The sequence below is a fragment of the Python bivittatus genome, unplaced genomic scaffold (assembly GCF_059951505.1).
Source record: "Python bivittatus isolate LINGU-HERP-01145 unplaced genomic scaffold, Pbiv_v1 ctg000960_np1212, whole genome shotgun sequence".
Classification (NCBI taxonomy): Eukaryota; Metazoa; Chordata; class Lepidosauria; order Squamata; family Pythonidae; genus Python; species Python bivittatus.
In genome coordinates, this window is record NW_028277124.1 from 2,560,834 (window position 1) to 2,580,455 (window position 19,622).

Consider the following 19,622-nt stretch of genomic DNA (forward strand, 5'->3'; position numbering starts at 1 on the left):
ATCATGGCTTTCTTCTCCTCCTTCTCAAGAAACTATTACCTGACCAAACTATTTATTTTCACCTGCATCAATTAAAGGTAAAAGAGCAGTCTTTGGGTCAAAGTTTTATCACAATAATGAAGTATTTGGGTATATAATTATTTCTAAAATTAAACTGCTTGCTTTTTTGTTGTAAGTTGTATTTGTGCATTTTCAAATGGACAAATGAAAGAGTTGCTGATTTTCTGAGAGGAAGCAACACTAACTTTCCAAAGGCATACACAATTATTTTCCCAGGTCGATAGGCTATATGTGCAGATGCAAATATATGCACACACAGGTTGCAATGCTGTAAGCTGCTATTGACATGAGAGCCTCTACACATTCAAGAAAGTCAATTTCCATCACTTATTATTATTCATAAGCAGAATAAGTAATTCATGCTTATGAAGAAATATAAGCAGTTAACTGTTACTTTATGTTAGCATATGTTGTGTCCTTTTTCAATCTGCAAGCAAAACACAGGAAGTTTTTTCTACTTTTTTAGGCAGGCAGTTTCACTTGGTTGGTGCTGCCCTTCTGTGATTATTACCTAGTTTGCATCACCATCTGGTGGTTAGAGAGATAGTTGTTCCTCGTACTGCTATGCAAATAGTAATATAGCAATGATATGGACCCCTATCTTTACTAAATAAAACTTTCTTAGGTTATGCTGAAATCTCAAAAGGTTATGTTACTTCCATGAGCTACCATAATGTGTTATCAAAGTTAAGGAAAACAATAACGTTTTATGTTACTTTTACAGGTAGTCCTTGCTATCCGACCACAATAAGGGACTGGAATTTAGGTTGCTAAGCGATTAGGTTGTTAAGCAAATCAGAGCTGATTTTACAATCTTTTTATGACAGTCGTTAAGTGAATCATCATGGCCATTAGGCAAATCACATGGTCGTTAAGTGAATCCAGGCCTGGAACTCATAGTCTCCTGCTTTCTAGGCCACTACCTTAACTATTACACCAAACAATTGTTACTTTATCTTAAATACCATGTACACCATATATTTCAAAAAGGAAGCAAAGACATGAAAAGCATACAGATTTATGTATATACAGACATTATATTAAGCATGTCTGGAAGTGTATGAGTGTCCATGTCTACATGTAGTAAAGTATGTGCAATTCAGGAATTGGAAAAAGTAATTGTCAGTGATCTCAGAAGAACTGATTGTTTATCGATAGCTGCAGTTCTTCAACACAAGTTATGAGCCTGCACAGAGCTATGTCCAGAAGTTTCTAGAACTTATATTATATGAATAGGCCACATGATTAAGTGCCTTAGCCTCTTGCTGAATCCCTCTAGTTCCTAAGACCCACACCCCAGACCTAAAGGAACAGTGAGGTCAACTGAGATAGGAAGGTGAACTATGTGACTTCACAGCTCACTATTCAAATAACCACAATTATAAGTAATTACAGGTAGTCCCCAGTTTAAGAACGAGTGCTGTTCCCAAGGTCTGTCCTTAAGTCAAATATGTATGTAAGCCAGAACAGTATTATTGTATAATTCTGTATAAGCAGTATTAATTAACTCTAACCATTGTGTATTTAACTCAAATTTTGCTACAATAGATCTCCGTTCTTAACTATGGGTCATCCTTAAACCAGACATTCTTAACCAGGGGACTACCTGTAATCAGTTTTTCATTGTGAACTCATTGATTCACGCACATGGGTAAATAGGAACCTTCTTATCTAGAGGAGGAACTCATCATTATAAAGTAACTGAAGAGAGGACAACCCTTCCAAAGTTGCCTTTCTGTGGAACGCAGATCCAGTTTATACTGTTGGATGAAGATGGAGGGCTAGGCTCACATAGCTAGCCAGCACAATTTGGTCAGGGAATAACCTGAAGGAAGGTTATTGTTTGCGTGTGGATCAGAAGTTTGGTCAGCTCATAGCAAAGCCTGATGGATGCTATTATGCATTTGGAGAAATCTTGTGTGGACAGATCATGCCCTTTAGATGGGACTTCTTAGATGGCCAAGAATAAATACTGGTCTTGGTAAAATGGTGTCATACAATCTAGGCAAAAAATTAGAGCAAGAAAGACATTCAAGAGAATGACACAATTTTTTCAGTGGTTTGAGGCTAGAAAAATATTAGGCAATACAATGCCTTGATTTAAGTGAAAGATCAAGACTGCTGTCAGGCCCAGCCCAAGAACAACAATGAAACAGTCCAGTCCAGTCCAGTTCCTTTATTAGCTTACACCTTATAGACAGAATCTTGCCAAACTAAATCTATACTACAGCAACTAGTGGATATACCCTGTGAGATTCTAGGGAGTGGCTATCCTGAACCTCTTTCGCTTCCCACGCTCCTGTTGCAGACTCAACTGCCTCTTGCCTCCTCCTCTCTCCTGGAATGCACCCCCTCCTTCCTGATAGCCTTGAGCCTCCCACATCACTCTCCTCCTTGTAGATACATTCCATCACATCTGCTTTTAGAAGAAATAAACATCTGGGTGAAAAGCTACTTTGCCTTTCCTTCTTCAAAAGGAAGGATCTCTTCTTAAGGCACACAGTTCACTAGATCCACAAGCTGATGTCACAGCTACTCCATGAATGACGGTGAATTTGGGTGGGTGGGGGAAACCTTGGGATCTAAGGCATACAGAGAAGAGACAGGATCCAGGTTAGAAATAGCAGAAGTCAGAAGTGTGCTAGGCCTTTCATGAAACACTTTAATAAGGGGTTAAAAAAGAAAAGTACATCTTGTGGAAAGAAAAGGAAAAAGGACGCAACTGACACTTGGTGTAACTTTACTAAAGAGAGAACCCACACTTACTGTTTGAAGTGCAAGAGAAATTCCAATATTTCAGAGGATGACAATACTGTTTCTGGGCAAAAAACCTGTTGTGTCTTGTGGAGCAAAAAGTCTGACTTTGGGGTTGCCTCAATGAGATTTGATAAGGATAAGGATGCAATTTCCATTTGGGGCCATCCTGATATGGCCAAGCTGGATGGCAAGAATTGTTACTTTCTGTCCTATGGATTGCCAGAATAAAGAGGAAGTGATGGACACACTAATGTCAAGCCTGGAATGTAAAATTCAAACCATGGGTGGACTTTGTGCCAGCCTGCTTCTTAAATCTCCAATATAATCTGGAGAATTTGGCTATAGAGAAAGCCTTGGAGGGCTCTGAGTGCCTATAAAGAGTATCAAGTTTGTTGATGATTGGGAAGTTTCATGCCTGGACCAAGTTCCTTGGATGCAGAGAGCTCAGAGGTGTGCAGCCCACCCATAGATGTGGTTAGAACGTATGTTGGGAAGAAAGATGAATTTGTCTGAAATTAACCATCTGTGGAAGGACGTCTTAACACAGGAGAGAAACTGTCTTGTATCTATGCCCAAAGAGGAACGTAAGTGTATCTGTAGGGGAGACATCTGAAGAAAATCAAAACAGACAACTGAAGTCACATCCATTATATGATGCAGTAGTTGGAGAACAATAAGGGCTGTGACTCTCATTAGGGAAGCAATCTTGTGTTCAAATGCCTGAAGTATATGGACAAACTGTTAACATTCTGATAGTTAAAAAAAATTGGTTAGTTGCATAGTACATGAGGAAGGTGAGGCTCCAACCACACAAATCTAGGTTCTAAAAGACTCCAAATGAAGCTCTGTGCAAGTGTATAACCCATGTGTGCGCATGAAGAGTATCATACAGAATAAAGGAAAACTTAGGATAAAGACAAGGATGCATGAGCAAAAAGGAAAATAGAATAGTTTACATTTTCAGCATTGAAACATGTGATTGAGCAACGTACACAAGCCTGGAACTTATCTATTCTTAATAATTTCTTCTATTCCTTAAGTATCTACTCACGGTTTCATACTGAAGATATCTTTGTAGCTCGTCATACATGCTTCTTTATTTTTATGCTTTTCAGATACAAGCTTCTCTTTTGTCCAGGTCATCTGTACTTTTTCTGGGGCAGCAATAGCTGTCTGTGATTTAACCATTCCTGTTGCATGGGATGCAGTGTTTCTGTCATGGATTAACTGAGCCTAACCAAACATAAGCAAGCCAAGCAAAGATCAGCATATGTCAGCAAACTCAAACCAGGTAGAGGCCAGTTCTACTATATCATCATGTACTGCCTGGGACTTAAAAGTGGATTTTAACTTGAAATAAGATCCATTCCATTTAAGATCTTGACTCTCCAATTGAAAGCTAATTATACATATAATAATTTATAACTGTAGATGATAAATATTTATAAATAATAACCCATGATATTTATGAGTATCATGGGTTACTCTAAGTGTAATGTGGAATTCATCCTTCCATGTTGATGCAGAGGATCCAATAATATTGCTGGCTTAGCAAAATGTATACATATATGATGAATTTTAATATTGGAGAAAACAGGCGAAAAGCTTACACAAAAGCAGCTTTGGGAAAACAAAATAATAATTTGCATATATACATATATGCTTTCCAAAGAATTTATAGGTTTGTCCCGCAGAAATGATAACATCTATTCCAACCTACCACATAAATAATTGGAACAGATGAGTTGCTGTCATTAACATAGTCACATGATATTAACACAAACAGCCAATATTATTGTATCAGTAGTGTATAGCCCCTTTCACAAAATTCTAATTTTATCAAACTGACATGAATTTCTAAAAACCAGTAATAATATTAACAACTTTAATTATATCAATGTCAATAATAACCAATTATATTCTATTTCAATCACATGGGAGCTGACCTCTAGATAAAGAAAATGGACTTATAATCAAAAGACTTACTGTTCAGCATCGGAAACACAAACGTATGGCTTTGCCTATTCAGCAGTTTGAAGACTTGATTAATACAGATTAACCAAGGATGATTGTAATAAATCACGGCCTCAATTTATTGATATGTGTCTGTAAATATATGTTTTGTATGTGTGTATTTTTTTTAGCTTTTTTCTCTATTTTTTTTACAATTAGTGTACTCTTGTTTTTTGTATTCTGTTAATTAAAAAACCTTAAATAATAACCAATTATAAATCAGTATTTATCCTAAATTAAAATTACATTTTGTAATTATTTATATTTACAGATACAGTGGTACCTCGGGTCACAAACGCTTCTGTTCACGACCAATTCGGGTCACGAACAGCTCCGTTCGCAAAATTTTGCCTCCGTTCGCGAACGCTGGATTGGGTGATGAACAGGATCCGCGGCCATTTTCCCTCCCGTGACACGTGGTTGTGGCTTCCTGAAGGGAGGGGGACTCTCCTTCCAAGCAATAACAGCCTCCCCACCCGCCTTCCTGTCCTCCACGCCAGAAGTCGTGTCGAGCAAGGTTAGCGCTCTCTCTCTCTTCGTACTATTTATTTATTTATTTATTTGGCTTGTATGCCGCCCATCTCTCCCACGGGTGACTCTGGGCGGCTCACAATAAAAAAGAAGAAATACAATTCTCTCCAAGATGGCTAAAAACTATAAATAATTTAAAAACATATTAAAAATACCCTAAAAAACCTCCTCTAATTTTGGCCCTATAAAAATCTGTAAGATGCTGGGGGGGGCAACCCATCATCCCACCAGCCATCTCCACAGGTGCAGGCCCCCCTCTGGCCCCCAGGCCTTCTGGCAAAGCCAGGATTTAATACCTTTCATGAAGGCCATGAGGGAGGGGGCACACCGGACCTCAGGAGGCAGGATGTTCCATAGGGCAGGCACTGCAGCAGAAAAGGCTCTCTGCCTAGACCCCACCAATCGAAATTCCCTGACCGGTGGGGTCTGCAACCTGCCCCCTTCTGCTGGACCGAGTGGGACGGGCTGAAGTAACCAGGGCGAGGCGGTTCCTCAGATAACCTGGTCCCGGGCCATGAAGGGCTTTAAAGGTGATGATCAACACCTTGAATTGGACCCGGAAACAAACTGGTAACCAATGCAGCTCGCGCAACAGCGGTGTTATATGTGCCCTCCTAGGGGCATTAAGAACTGTCCGCGCCGCCGCATTCTGCACCAGCTGTAGCTTCCGGATACTCAAGGGCAGCCCCATGTAGAGCGCATTACAGTAGTCCAACCCAGAGGTGACCAGGGCGTGAGTGACCGTGCCGAGGTCCCCCTGATCCAGGAAGGGGCGTAACTGCCGCACGACACGAAGTCGTGCAAAGGCCCTCCTGGCCACGACTGCCACCTGCTCTTCGAGGAGGTGAGTGAGTCCAGGAGAACCCCCAAATTACACACCAGGTCTGTCTGGGGTAGTGCAATCCCGTCAAGAACCAAAGATGACAAAGTCCTAGATCTTGAGGCTCCCCGTATCCACAGCCACTCCGTCTTACCAGGGTTCAGCTGAAGCCTGTTGTCCCCCATCCAGGCCCCCACAGCCTCCAGGCACCGCGAAAGGGTAGTCACAGCATCACTTAAGGCACCTGGGATGGAGATGTATAGTTGGGTATCATCAGCATACTAATGATACCTCACTCCCTGGCGCTGGATGATCTCACCCAGCGGCTTCATGTAGATATTAAATAGGAGCGGTGAAAGCACTGACCCCTGTGCTTTGTGTCCTACTATACTTTGTGTCCTACTATAGCACGTCCTTTGTGACCTACTATACTTTGTGTCATATTTTTGTGGTTTAAAAAAACAACAACATATGGTTCAGAACGGATTAACCGTAATTACATTGAACCTTATGGGGAAATTTGATTCGGGACGCGACCAAAATCGGTTGGCGACCAAATTCAGAGGGGTCAGAACGGATTAACTGTATTTACATTGAACCTTATGGGGAAATTTGATTCCGGTCACGACCAATTCGGGTCGCGACCAGAGTCACAGAACAAATTAAGTTCGTGAACCGAGGTACTACTGTAAGTATTTACACATATCTAAGATCTTGCATGTTTTTTATTAGCACTTCCTTTCCTCTAAAGTTTGCTTTCTTTTCTAATGCATTTAATATCCAGGGTAAGTCTATGCTGTGCACAGAATACGAATGTGCACAAAAGGAGCTCCCTCCTCCCCTCCTCTTTTTCATCCATTAGAAGAAATTGCTGAAGTGGTAGGTTTGGGATACTAATCTGTACTCTTATTTCAAGGGCATTTCCACATAAAAATTACTTTCATATTTCTATTCTATTCTATTCTATTCTATTCTATTCTATTCTATTCTATTCTATTCTATTCTATTCTATTCTATTCTATTCTTATACACAGCATCATTAAGAAAAAAATAGATTTAAAAATGGACTCAAAAACAGAAGAGTTATTATTTTTCTTCTTCCCAGTGCTAAAAAGTTTGGACTGCTAGCCACAATTCTGCATTGAGCTGAATGGAGTTTGGATATGAAAATCAACAAATCTGTAGGGTGAAGGAATTTAGGATTTTCAGTCTGAAGAAAAGATGACTTAGGTTCAGGTAGATAAAGGGAAGCCACAGTAAAATGGCTAATAACTGTTCTCCACAGCCACAGAAACTAGGACCAGAATTAACTCTACACTTCTTATTCTATGTTTCTATTCTTTGTTTGAACAAAGGAGTGCAGTCAATCCCTCTTCATCACTGGCTCTTCCTCTAGATGGCACTACTTTGCTTCATAATATCATGCGCATTTTAAAATCTGACTATATTATATTAAAGGTGGACATTTTAAAATAAACTTTAGTACAATTTGGATGTCAAATGTATGCCTTTCAAAGGTCAAAAATTATTTTTGAAGATCTTTAAAAGCCTTTTTGATAATCCCAAACTTAGAATTAAGCAAGAGTGTATGGGAAACAGACACACAGTAGCAGAAAGAGGTAAAGAGATGGGTCATGGTGATGGATGGATGGATGGATGGATGGATGGAAGGAAGGAAGGAAGGAAGGAAGGAAGGAAGGAAGGAAGGAAGGAAGGAAGGAAGGAAGGAAGGAAGGAAGGCAGGCAGGCAGGCAGGCAGGAAGGCAGGCAGGCAGGCAGGCAGGCAGGCAGGCAGGCAGGCAGGCAGGCAGGCAGGCAGGAAGGAAGGAAGGAAGGAAGGAAGGAAGGAAGGAAGGAAGGAAGGCGGGCATTCCTTTCTTTTCTTTTCTCCCTGCCACACCAACCTGATCAGGCTACACCTAAGGGAATATTTACAGTATCACCAAATAGCAAGAGCTCTCTGCAGCACATCCTGCAAGTGTTAGCATTACTAACAAGGATGATATGAAAGCCTAAATTGACCAAAGCCACGTAGTGGAATAGGTCAGTATGGTCCCATCTGGCATGTTGAAGACTGCAACTTGGAATCCAAGACGAGTAAATAGGCAAAAGTATGAATTAATGAAATAACAAAAACAGATATGTGAATCAGTACAGCGTACAAATGTTCTTTCTTTCTATCTTTCTTTTTTTTACAGCAAGACAGCTTTCTTCAACCAGGCACCTCGCAGTTATGTTGCAAAGTACAGTAAGGAATCATTTCATTGTCAAAATATTGAATAATAATATATTATTTAACATTTTGGTGAAAAGGAATTGTAAATCAGCTCATAGTACAGTCAGTACTATCATGTACTACTGACCTGAAAATATTTCACATGAAATAAACAATGACTTTTAAAGCACCATACATTAAAAAAAAAGGGAAAGAAGATGATATCTACTAAATCCTAATTTGGAGATATTTTGTTATTCTTTCAGACAAACATCCACACAGAACCGACTAAAGGTGAACTACAGAAACAACATTCCACGTTGCTATGAACTAAGGATTTGCCCACACTTGAAGTGCCGCTTTTTTACTGACTATACTATAGCAAATTTCTTCTGAATGAGAACTTTAAAATTCAGAAATAAAAAGTATAGCCAATGCCTATTATTAAACTAAGAAAAGATGAAAAGGAGAAGTGTCCGTCTGCATGCAATAAAATATGTTTAAGTTCATGTGATTTCAGATGAGACTTATCAAGTGACCTATGGGTAAATTTCTAAGTTCAAAATTTGTAATTTTAAAAAGTGAAGAAGAAATAGATGGTTACGTATGTGAATTCTAATGGGAAATGTAGGAATTTATGCAAATTCCCGCTTTTCCTCCTATGTACTCTGGTTTTAAATGTTTAATTCAGCTCTTTAAATAGGGCTCAGAAGTACACTGGCAACTAAAGCAGATGGTTTATCTGCCAAGTTCCAGTTATGTTGGTGATCTTTTGTGTATACCCATCTATGGCAGGAAAAATTTCTGCCCCAAGAAGAAACTGAAATAATTGAAATAAAAACAGAGTAATCTGAAGTAATTCCCAGTGTACATTCATATCCACTAGTAGTTAACATTCTGATGTTTGATGACTTAAGCTAGAAAAATGCACAATATCCTATTAATAGGGCACTTATTTCATCTTAATTAAACTTCCCTTTAATTGTTCAAATATGGTATTGTCCAGGTAAGGCAATGCAGGATACATTCCAAAAGGTTTATGTAGTACCGTACAATTTATGTCGTACTGTACATTTCTTTTTAAAAAATCATTAATAAATAAGCATACTTCATATTATAAGGGTTAATAGTTAATGGATTCATCAAATAGATATTTCCCCCTTTACATCAGCACAAACTCATGGAGTCCATCAGCAGTTGCCAGAACAAATCAAAACAGATGTAGGTGTTCAGAAATAAATGTTTTGTTTAGTTCTTCAGTAATCAAGTTAGGATTGCCACGGTATTAATTCAAGAGTTAACCATGGAAAATGAATGGTATACATTTTCATTAAAAAATATGCTTTTATAGGTGGGAGGGGCACTCTGTACACATAATATTATAATGATAATTTAGTAAGAATTAGAAAAACAGGCAGTGGCAATAATTAGTACAGTTATGATTTAGAGAGGCACTAGAAGTGTTGTAATGGGAAGGGAGAAACAACTAGGTGGATATCTTCTACCTCTTCCTCTCGAATATCGTTAGGTAGCAGACTGTCTATCTCTTGGCCAATACACTGTGGGCTAGAGTGGCTTTTTCTTCTGACTGAGCCACGAGATTCGTCAGTGATGCTCTGAATCTGAGACAGGAAGGCCACCAGGCACAACCAGCATATAGAAAAAGGATATTACATTAGCTAATGAAATACAGTATTTAATTAAAAGAAATAAAGCACAGTGCATTTAAACAATAGATACCCTTCAGCTCTGTAACATAATCTTTATCATGTTTACTCGTGGGCATAATATCTACCCCAGTTTTTCAAGAAGGGATAAAATCCAATCCAATTATTTCTACAGGGAGTCAATACCATAGCTAAACACTGAATGATTTCCAAAATGAAAAGAAAAAAAATCTGTTTTTTGGTATAAGAGATCAGTAATCATATACTGGAGCTTCACCAAGAGGGATGAGCTATGGTTTCAAAGCTCTTTTGTACTTTATTTTCATTTTAGGCTCCAGTTCACTAATGAGATCAGTGTGATCTCATAAAGGGAAAGCCAAAAACCAAAACATATTCTCAAGGTATTTTAAACCAGTGATGCTATCTGTTTAAGATATAAAAACATCACAACAATGAAACTCATATATGATCAATAGGATTAATGTTCCATATAATAAAAAAAAACAGAATTTTACAGCTTTAACTTTAACATTAAATATTTCTGAAGAGAAAGAAGAGAAAGAATGCAACCAAGCAAAATTGTCCATGTCTTAAAACAGTTCTTAGATTAAAAACTGGCAGTCTTTTTTCATTGCTAGCTTTGTCAAGTTGACTGCTCTTAAAATTTTCAACAGAGAATCAGTGAGATAACTGACAAGAATCCCAGTCTTGTTGGAGAAAATCCAAAGGATCAGAGCTGCTGACCTGAATGTAAAGTCTGCACTGACATGACATGAATATAAAGACTGGAGTCCAATATTCTGAAAATGTACAAAAATTTGCAAAACAAATTAGGTTAAAATAATGGCTTTCCCCTCAAGAGTGTAGAGGTTTTTGAAATCTGTAAAATGTCTTAATCAAGAGAAACAATGTTAGGCAGCTTTAAGACATGAAACAGAAAAGTCAGCACATTAACTTTATTTTGAAATAATGACACTAAATTGTTTTAAAAGGCTGAAAAGAATAAATATGTAAGAATAAAGTTCTACTCTGAGATATTCTCAGTAGCATACTACTTCACCTATCAATCAATGACTCTAAGATTCTAAACATTAGCAATTTAGTATTACTGAAAGAGTAATGAATATATTCAAAAGGAGACAAAATTAAATCCTGACAGAAGCTGTGCTCAGACTTTTCCATTCATTCCAAACTACATGTTGAATGATTAATTGCTCCTCTCCACTGAAATAACAGATTTGCCGTCACACTTATGATTCATAAAAGATTAACCCTGTTTGCGGGAATATTCAGCAGTAATGTTCTCATTAACTAAAACGCTGTGGCCAAACTAAAGAAAATTCATTACCTCTCTTTCCCTTTCATTCTTTGAGAGCTGCATTTGTTTTAGCATCTGAGATCTCTGCTCCATCAGAAGAGTCTTCTCATACGTAAAGGCTGAAATATCATTTTCAAACTGTAAAAGCAAGTACGTATTAGTTATATTAAAACTTCAAATATAATTTATACTTTTATAGTATAGTCTTTGGCAAAATTTGTACAGGTAGCCCTCGGTTAATGACAGCAATTGGGAGCAGAATCTCCATAACTAAGCAACGCAGTCATAAAGCACGATGTCACGTGACCACACTGCTTAGCAACAGCAATTCCGACACTTCCATTTGCGATCTTCTGCCAGCTTCCCCGTTGATTTTGCTTGTTGGAAGCCAGCAATGAAGTTCACAAACGGTGATCACATGACCGCAGAGACACTGCAATGGCTGGCACTTTGAGGACCCGCTGTAAGTACCACTTGTTGAGCGCCACCATAAGTTTAAACAGTCGAATGCGTGGCTATTAAGTGAGGATCACCTGTAAATGTTTCAAATCAGATTCAAATTTATACATAACAGTTTTAAAGCATGCACCATTGCCATAAGCATGTTTTTACATTGTAAAAAAAGATGGCAATACAGACATGGGCATCCTGTGGGGAGGATGACAAACGTGCATTTTGATGCAAACTCTGACCCTTCTGTACTTGGGATATGACCACAAGTATGTAAGAGATACCACTTGTGCAGTTATGTCATGATGCACATTTTGTCATTTTAACAAAATCTTGTCTCACAATGGATGTGCCTAGATGCAGAATAGTTATCTGGACCTTAAAAGGGCTGGAGAACCTATGGTCCCCCAGTAAATGCTGTGGGGATGCTGGAAGTTGTACTCCACAAACGTCTGGAGGGCCACAGTTTAAACTGCCATGAACAGGAAAAAACTTTTGAAGAAGCATCTTGCCTTCTTTTATTAAACTGGTGGCACAGATGCCTATAATTATGGGACACCAAATACATAGGAGCAAGCCCAGAAATACACTTAACATAGTTTAAAATGGTAATAAAGATACCCCTCTCCCCAGAAAATCATGACTCTACCCACTCTGAATCATTGCACTACTCAAAGCAGCTACTAGGCACTCAGAAATGGTTATATGTGGATCCTGGCCATCAAAAGTTCTCCATCAAAAAGTTGTTTTCAACTTTTGAAGCCAAACATTATAAACTGAACAACAGCTCCCATTTTATATTTAATATTAACGTTTTTTCAGTAGTCTAATAAATCATCAAAGGCACTAAAATGCAAGGTATGTCATGCTATATTACATCATGATAATCAGTGAGGCCCTTATTAGAAATGTATCATGAATTCATTGATTACATTATCCAAACCTGTTAATGTTTTCAAAGAGGATTTATGTATAAAACAAATGTTTGTATGCCATTTTGAAGAGCATCAGAATATTTGTGACTTGATCCCACAAAATAGGCTTTTTAATACAAGCATTTCTTAAGAAGCTCAGGATGGTACATGCGCACACCCACACTTATAAAAGCTGTAAGAGTTATATCATGCTGAGACAAAGAAAAGTGAGAGAAGCCAGGATCTTCCTATGGAGGCTCATAAATAGAAATGGGAATTGGGACTCCTTGGTCTAAGAACAGCAACCTAGCTACTACTTAGTACTTGCTCTCGATAGTAACAGTTGGCAGTCAGTTTAGGAAACCTAAGCTGAGCTATTGGCACAGGATATCATTCCTTTTTTAAAGTGGTCATTCAGGAAAAAGTATTGCTTTAAATTAACGAGGGCTTTCATATCATAAAATGTAATGGATAAAAATGGTATATGCTTTCAGTAAGTGTTTAATTATTTTGTAAGCTATTTTGGAACTCCCATAACAGAGTGAAAATTGGCATAAAAATCTCCAAATTAGTGTACTTTTATTTTATATCTTAAAAAGTGTTTGCATATCAACTTGTCAAATTTTCACAACTTAGTTTTTTAATGAAGTTTAGATCTACTTACTTTGGGGAAGCCAAATAGCATATTTTGCACATACCTTGCCTGAATATTGCACCCCTCTAGATTTGGGAGCAAGGCTGTTCTCTACCCTGTGGGTCACACCCACTCATTGCTTTCAGCACCCTAGATGCGCTGGAATGTTCTTTACTAGGCATTCCTTTCCTGCCTGTGGAGTGGATAAGGAGAGGAAGTGGGAAGCTCACTGACAGCTGGAAAGGACAGGTGCAAAGCTGCATTAAATGGGACTCTTTATTTACACTGTGACATATTCTGCTGTTACATATTTGCTTTGTTGGAATTGTTGCTCTATTCCAGTGGGTCTAGACTGACAAAGTGGCAGCTGCTTCAATGCACTACAACTCTGGCTGAGGTGGAGAAGGAGCAATAGATGAGAGAAATTCCCCTGGAGCACAAAGTCTCTTGCAAAGTTTCCCTATAGTCTGATGCAGAGTTAGTCAAGTTTAGAAGAAAACTGAGAAAAGGAGCTCCAGTTCATCCTAAGTACTCTTTAGGAAGTGAAGTTCAAAAAGATTCTTCCCACAAAGGAATTAAAACTTAGAAGTTAAACTTTGCCTGGTCTCTCCAGAAGGACTTATTGCAAGGTAATCAAATTCCTTCACAGATTTGGGGAAATCACACTTTTTCAGTTGAAAGTGTGCACTTTATACATGCATTAATCAGTAACTGCTAGACCTTACCATTTCAACAACTTCTACCTCAGCATTAATTCGAAGATGGTATAAAAACATCTGAAGATCATTTTTCATTTGAATACTGTTGTCATCCATCTGAGCTACAGTGAAGATACGCATTCTACATTTTCTCCACACCTATTATCAGAAAAGTACACTGCATTAAAAATGCAATTAATTTGGCAACTACAACTGCTGCTAGATTGTTTTTAACTGGAGGCTTCTGCTGTTTATGAAATCATACAGCATTGCACATCTAATGGCTATTTACAACACACCACCATAATATACTTTGTTTTTAGCTCAGCTTAGATAAACCCAAATGCTGTGGTTTAGCAGTCCATGTTGTGAATCAGACCACAATAACTTATTCAACAAATTATTGTTAAAATAATGTTGGTGGATAAGTGCATGCCTAAGTGCACGATGCCTTATGCCTTTAGGTGTTGTTGAAACGTATTTCTAAGAAGCTCCTAATTACTGTGGCTAATAGTGGGAGATGCTCGGAGGCACAGGTTCATCAACAACTGAATGTTGTACATCTGTAGCCTAATATATTATGTGAACTATTATGTAAACTAAGCTAATAGTGCTAATGCCAAGATGTGTCATCTCATAAATAGGGCCACCAGATTTAAACTAAAAAATCTGGACAACCCTTAGATGCTAGCTGGTAGCAAAGAGTTACCTAATCTAAAATATAATTTTGTTTCCATCTTCTAGGGTATTATCCCACCCAAATTTGTGTTCTTGATAAATCTGATAAGAAAGCCATCTCTTTATAAATTAAAATGTTGAAGAATAGAGGGGCCAAAACTGTATCTTATGGAACCACAACTGATACCTCACACCAGGTTGATGAGGAACCACTGATGAGCACACTTTTTAATTTGCAAGCCAGCTATATATTTACTTAGTTGTCATGCTCCAGCCTACCCTACAGAGTCCCCTATTGTGAGGGAGATGGGCGGGGGAGAAATCCAATCAATCAATCAATCAATCAATCAATAAAATAAATAAAAAAATAGCTTGCTAATCAGAATGTCACTGGTCATCTTGTTGAATGTTTTGCCAGGATACATTCTTTGCGTATAGCATTCCCACAATCTATTAAGGAAGTTACCCAATCAAAAACTGAGTTAAGGTTAGCCTGGTAAGACTTGTTTTTGATAGAACCATGCTGATCCATGCTAGCATTTTGCTGTCCTCAGTAAACAGCTGTACTTACTGTTTCTTGTTTTGAACATATCCTGAGAAAACCGTTTTTGTTGCAGTCAGCATCACACACCAACCTCAGCTCATTCTGAGATTTACTTTTCCTGACTGCCTCTCTTCAATTATGGGCTATCTATAACCTATAGTTTGATTACTCGCCTCTATTTCATCTTTGGTTTTTTGTTTTTGTTTTCAGATCATCACTATGAGTCTAAAATAATGATAATTACCTTCATTTATATATCAATAGCAATGCATCTCACTTTTCGCAAAGTTTCCCAAGTAAAATAAATATTAGTACCTTATGCTGTTTCAGTAGGAAAGGAAGCAACATCAGCATGCCACCATCATGAACAATCCACCATACATCTATGTTGCCCTCACTAAAACGTTCCTGATTCACTGGAAACAAGTCTATGTTTTTAGCAACTAGTAGAGCTTGCTGTGCAGCTGTTGTTTCTCGTACAGTGTCTGGAAGACAAAGGGTAATCAGTATTTTAGACTTAACTCATGGGAAGCATTTCAAAGAAGTCTGAACTATAGTGCCAAACTTAAATAGAAAATAGTATCGATGTTTTACAAAACTAGAAATTATAATTTGAAAATTGTAACAAACAGATCTGTTTTATATACATGTTTTATATAACTGACAATTACTTAAACAAACTACCTTTCTTTGCTCAAGCAAGTATCATCTTTTCATTAAAGCTTGGGCTTTCAAGCAAGAACAGATTCATGGTAATGGTCTGCTTAGGCACGATATTTTTAATAATTATGAAATACGTTTGCATGAAATGCAAGTTCAAAAGAGATGCAGTATTAAAAATTGGAGTCTTTAAAAAAAAATCCAAAAATATTTTAATAGCATCAACAACAGACAAAATTGCTCGGAATAGAAATTTAGACAATTACCTGTGTTAGTAGTGTTTAGGGACCTTAACACGGATCAACATGCGCAGCAGAATGAAAGTGTATAATAAGAACTGGTTACTTAGCTGTAACTCCAGTTCTCAAAATGGCCATTTACAAATCCACAGACATGGTTATATGACTACATCGGAACCCATTTGCAATGTTCCATAGTTATGGAATTTCTCGTCAGAAACCACACCTGTGTGTAACACATAACCAGGCGTGGCTCCCACCAAATCCCTGACAATCTGAGAGGAATGCTGATGTCACTTGATGCTGAACAGAATTAGAGAATGGGTTGTGTGAATAACCAGTTCTTTATCATGGTCTCTGTAATTCACATACATAGCTTGTTACCTGGAGGACAGTCTGATGCTCATAAGGTGACTGAAGAAAGAACTCTTCAATTCTCAGAGAATGGATGTTTATCTTTCATTCTCGGAGAATGAAGGATAAAAGTGGAATGCTGGGCCCAAGTAACAGCCTGCATAATTCTGGCAGGGCAATTATGACATGACAGATGGGGCCTTAGAGTGACCAAAGATCTGAAGGAGGTACTGTTGCTTAGTTAGATGATAATGAAATTTGATGTCTGCAACTTTCTACATGGAAAGACTTTGAAGAGAAAGACCCAATCCCTTTAAAAGCCCAAAACAAATGCCAATCCATTTGGAATGATGTGACTTTGAATTTGCAAATAAACCAGGGAAACGGTTAGCATGTAAATTAAGAAAAGAAAAAGAAAGCTCTATCGAAACTTCAAGAGAGAGACACTGTATTAATGGATAATATGGGAATACAAAAAAATGTTTCATCAGTATTATTCCAATCTGTATAAAGGACATGATATTCCTTTGGAGAAAAGAGATGAATATTTAAAAAAACAAAATTTACCAAAGATTACAGAGAAACAAAGACAGATTATAATTCCAATTATAAATGGACCTATAACAATAAGAGAGGTTTCTGAAGCTATAAAAAAGGTTAAACCAGGAAAAATGGACCAGATGGATTATTGGGTTCTTATTATAAATGCTGTGAAGATGAACTTTTACAACCTTTATAAAACAAAATGAATTTTACCTTACAGGGAGGATGCCTAAGACTTGGAAAGATGCAAATATAGCATTAATACATAAAGAAAGACAGGATTTGACTTTGACAAAAAATTATAGACCAATATCACTACTTAATAATGATTATGTATTGTTCACAAAGATCCTGATAGATTGAAAATAATTCTACAAAATGAATTTGAAACAGAACTGTGTACAAATGATGAACATGTTATTGCTAAAATGTATACACTTTTATTGAAATTTGAAGCAGAACAAGTGAAAGAATGCATGGTAAAATGGGCTAAAAACTTTAGTTTTAATGTACAAAAAGAAGAGTGGGAGAATATGTGGTGGAAAGGACTGAAATTTTCATTATTTTACAGCCTTAAAGAGAATATTTATAAAATGATGTATCGTTGGTACATAGCACTGGAAAAACTGTCTAGAATGTATAAAGGTACTTCAAATCTATGCTGGAAATGTAATCAACAAGAAGGGACATTTTATCATGCTTGGTGGACATGTAAAAAAGCTAGAAAATTTTGGACTCAATTACCTATAATAATACAGAATATTTTAAAGATTAATATACGATTGAAACCAGAGACTTTTCTTTTGGGACTGATGGATAAACTGTTGGAAAAAAACCATGGAACTTTGTTTTTGTATATGACAACTGTAGTGAGATTATTATATGCACAAAGGTGGAAAGTTTTGACTTCACCCACAATGGAGGAATGGATGGTGAAGATGTTGGAACTTGCTGAGGTGGCCAAATTGATAGCTTTAATTAGAGATAAGACATTGTCTAAGCTTAATACTGATTAGAAACCCCTTATTGACTTTTTGTATGAAACAGAAAGAAAATGAAATGCTGTATGGCTTTGATGTTTAGAAAAAAAAATAGATTATAGAAAAAATATAAGCATTGCTATAACTACAGAGTAAGAGATTAATTTATATTTGAACTTATAACTTGTAAAAGAAAATTGGAAGTAATTTCTTTATTTTCTTTTCTAACCTTTTAGCTTTGTTCTTTTCTTATTTCCTTTTTTCCCTCCTCTCTTCATTCTAATTATTAGTTCTTGTTAGTTTTTATTTTTCTTTTTAAAATTTTGGGTTATATATTAAAAAAGGGAATTATGTGACTTTGTGAAACAGAAGGCAAGGATGGACTCTTTGAACCCTGAGGCAATGGTATGACATTTTGGGTGATGTTGAGGATTGGGGAAAAAATTAGGAACAATGTCTTCTTCTAAATGGAGTGCAGGTATAGGTTTCAGGAGAAAGGAGATTTGTGAAAAGGATTATTTTATCTTTATGGAAAATAAGGATGAATCCCAATCCAATTATTTGGATTGGTCACCATCAGTTCAAAAGCCTTTGATATTAGCGTGGAGAGGACCAGGGAAAGATTCCAAGCAGGAACTGTTAGGGATACTGATGGTGAGCACAATGAAATCTTTCCTAAAACTTTAAAATGCATTAGAAAAGAGTTAAACAGCATCCACTAGAGAGTAAAAAGAAAAAATATCTTTAAGGAAGTAAAAACTAAGCCACACTGCTTCAGATGTAAAGGGAAAGCCAAAAGGAAAGACACTGAAGGGGACTGAATTTATTCCTTTCTTGCATAGTCTGCAAAGGAACTGTACTTAGCTGCATAACAAGTTCTTATGCAAGGCTTCCAAGAAGCTAGGAGGACTCATCTATGCCAACCTTAAGGGAGGTTATGACCAAATCCTTCAAAAGCTGTAAGGGGAAGGATAGCAGTCATTGGGTAGCAGGTAGGGTTATCTCAGGAGCTAAAGATATTCTCAGTGAGCTAGCTACAATCTGAGGCCGCTCATGAGGATGCAACTGGCTAATTCTCTGGAGAGGATTTGCAAGGACCCTGATAGCAGAAGACCAGGCACAAGAAGGTACAGAAAAGATCCATTCCATGAGAATAGAAAGTCCTAACAGTTCTGCCTCTGCTATCAACCTTGAGCGTGCCCCAGGGAAATTAGATGACAGCCACTGCTGTGGTTTGTAACTTCCATTTGTGGATGATCAATTGGTCAACCTGAACGTTGTTGTATTCAGGCATGTGGATTGCAATAATAAAAATCAAACAGATCAATGGCTAATAGGCAATGTAGGCATAAAAGTGGAGTGGATTTAGCATCACTTTCTTGGCATCATCTAATATAATTTGAGCTGTTTAGCATCTGAATAGATCCTGGAAGGCCCAAAGTGCTAAAGTCACAATTTCACTGATAAGGCACTGATATACTCTGGTGGAGACAGAGATCCTTGGATGCAAAAGGATTAAAGATGTGCCTCCCACTCAGAAATGAATG

The 19,622-nt window shown here is 37.5% G+C and overlaps 1 protein-coding gene across 2 annotated transcripts in view; it reads right to left on the reverse strand.

Moving 5' to 3' along the window:
* Window positions 1–19,622, reverse strand: part of SLC12A7 (solute carrier family 12 member 7) — a 116,739-nt gene that overhangs the window by 13,462 nt on the left and 83,655 nt on the right. The window contains exons 19-23 of one of the 2 annotated variants that reach the window (XM_007424382.4): window positions 15,615–15,784; window positions 14,105–14,236; window positions 11,412–11,519; window positions 9,902–10,018; window positions 3,869–4,050 (exon numbers count right to left, since the gene is read on the reverse strand). In XM_007424382.4, the coding sequence (XP_007424444.2) occupies window positions 3,869–4,050; window positions 9,902–10,018; window positions 11,412–11,519; window positions 14,105–14,236; window positions 15,615–15,784 (709 nt within the window). The remainder of the gene's footprint in view (window positions 1–3,868; window positions 4,051–9,901; window positions 10,019–11,411; window positions 11,520–14,104; window positions 14,237–15,614; window positions 15,785–19,622) is intronic. The other variant, XM_007424383.4, reaches the window with a different exon arrangement.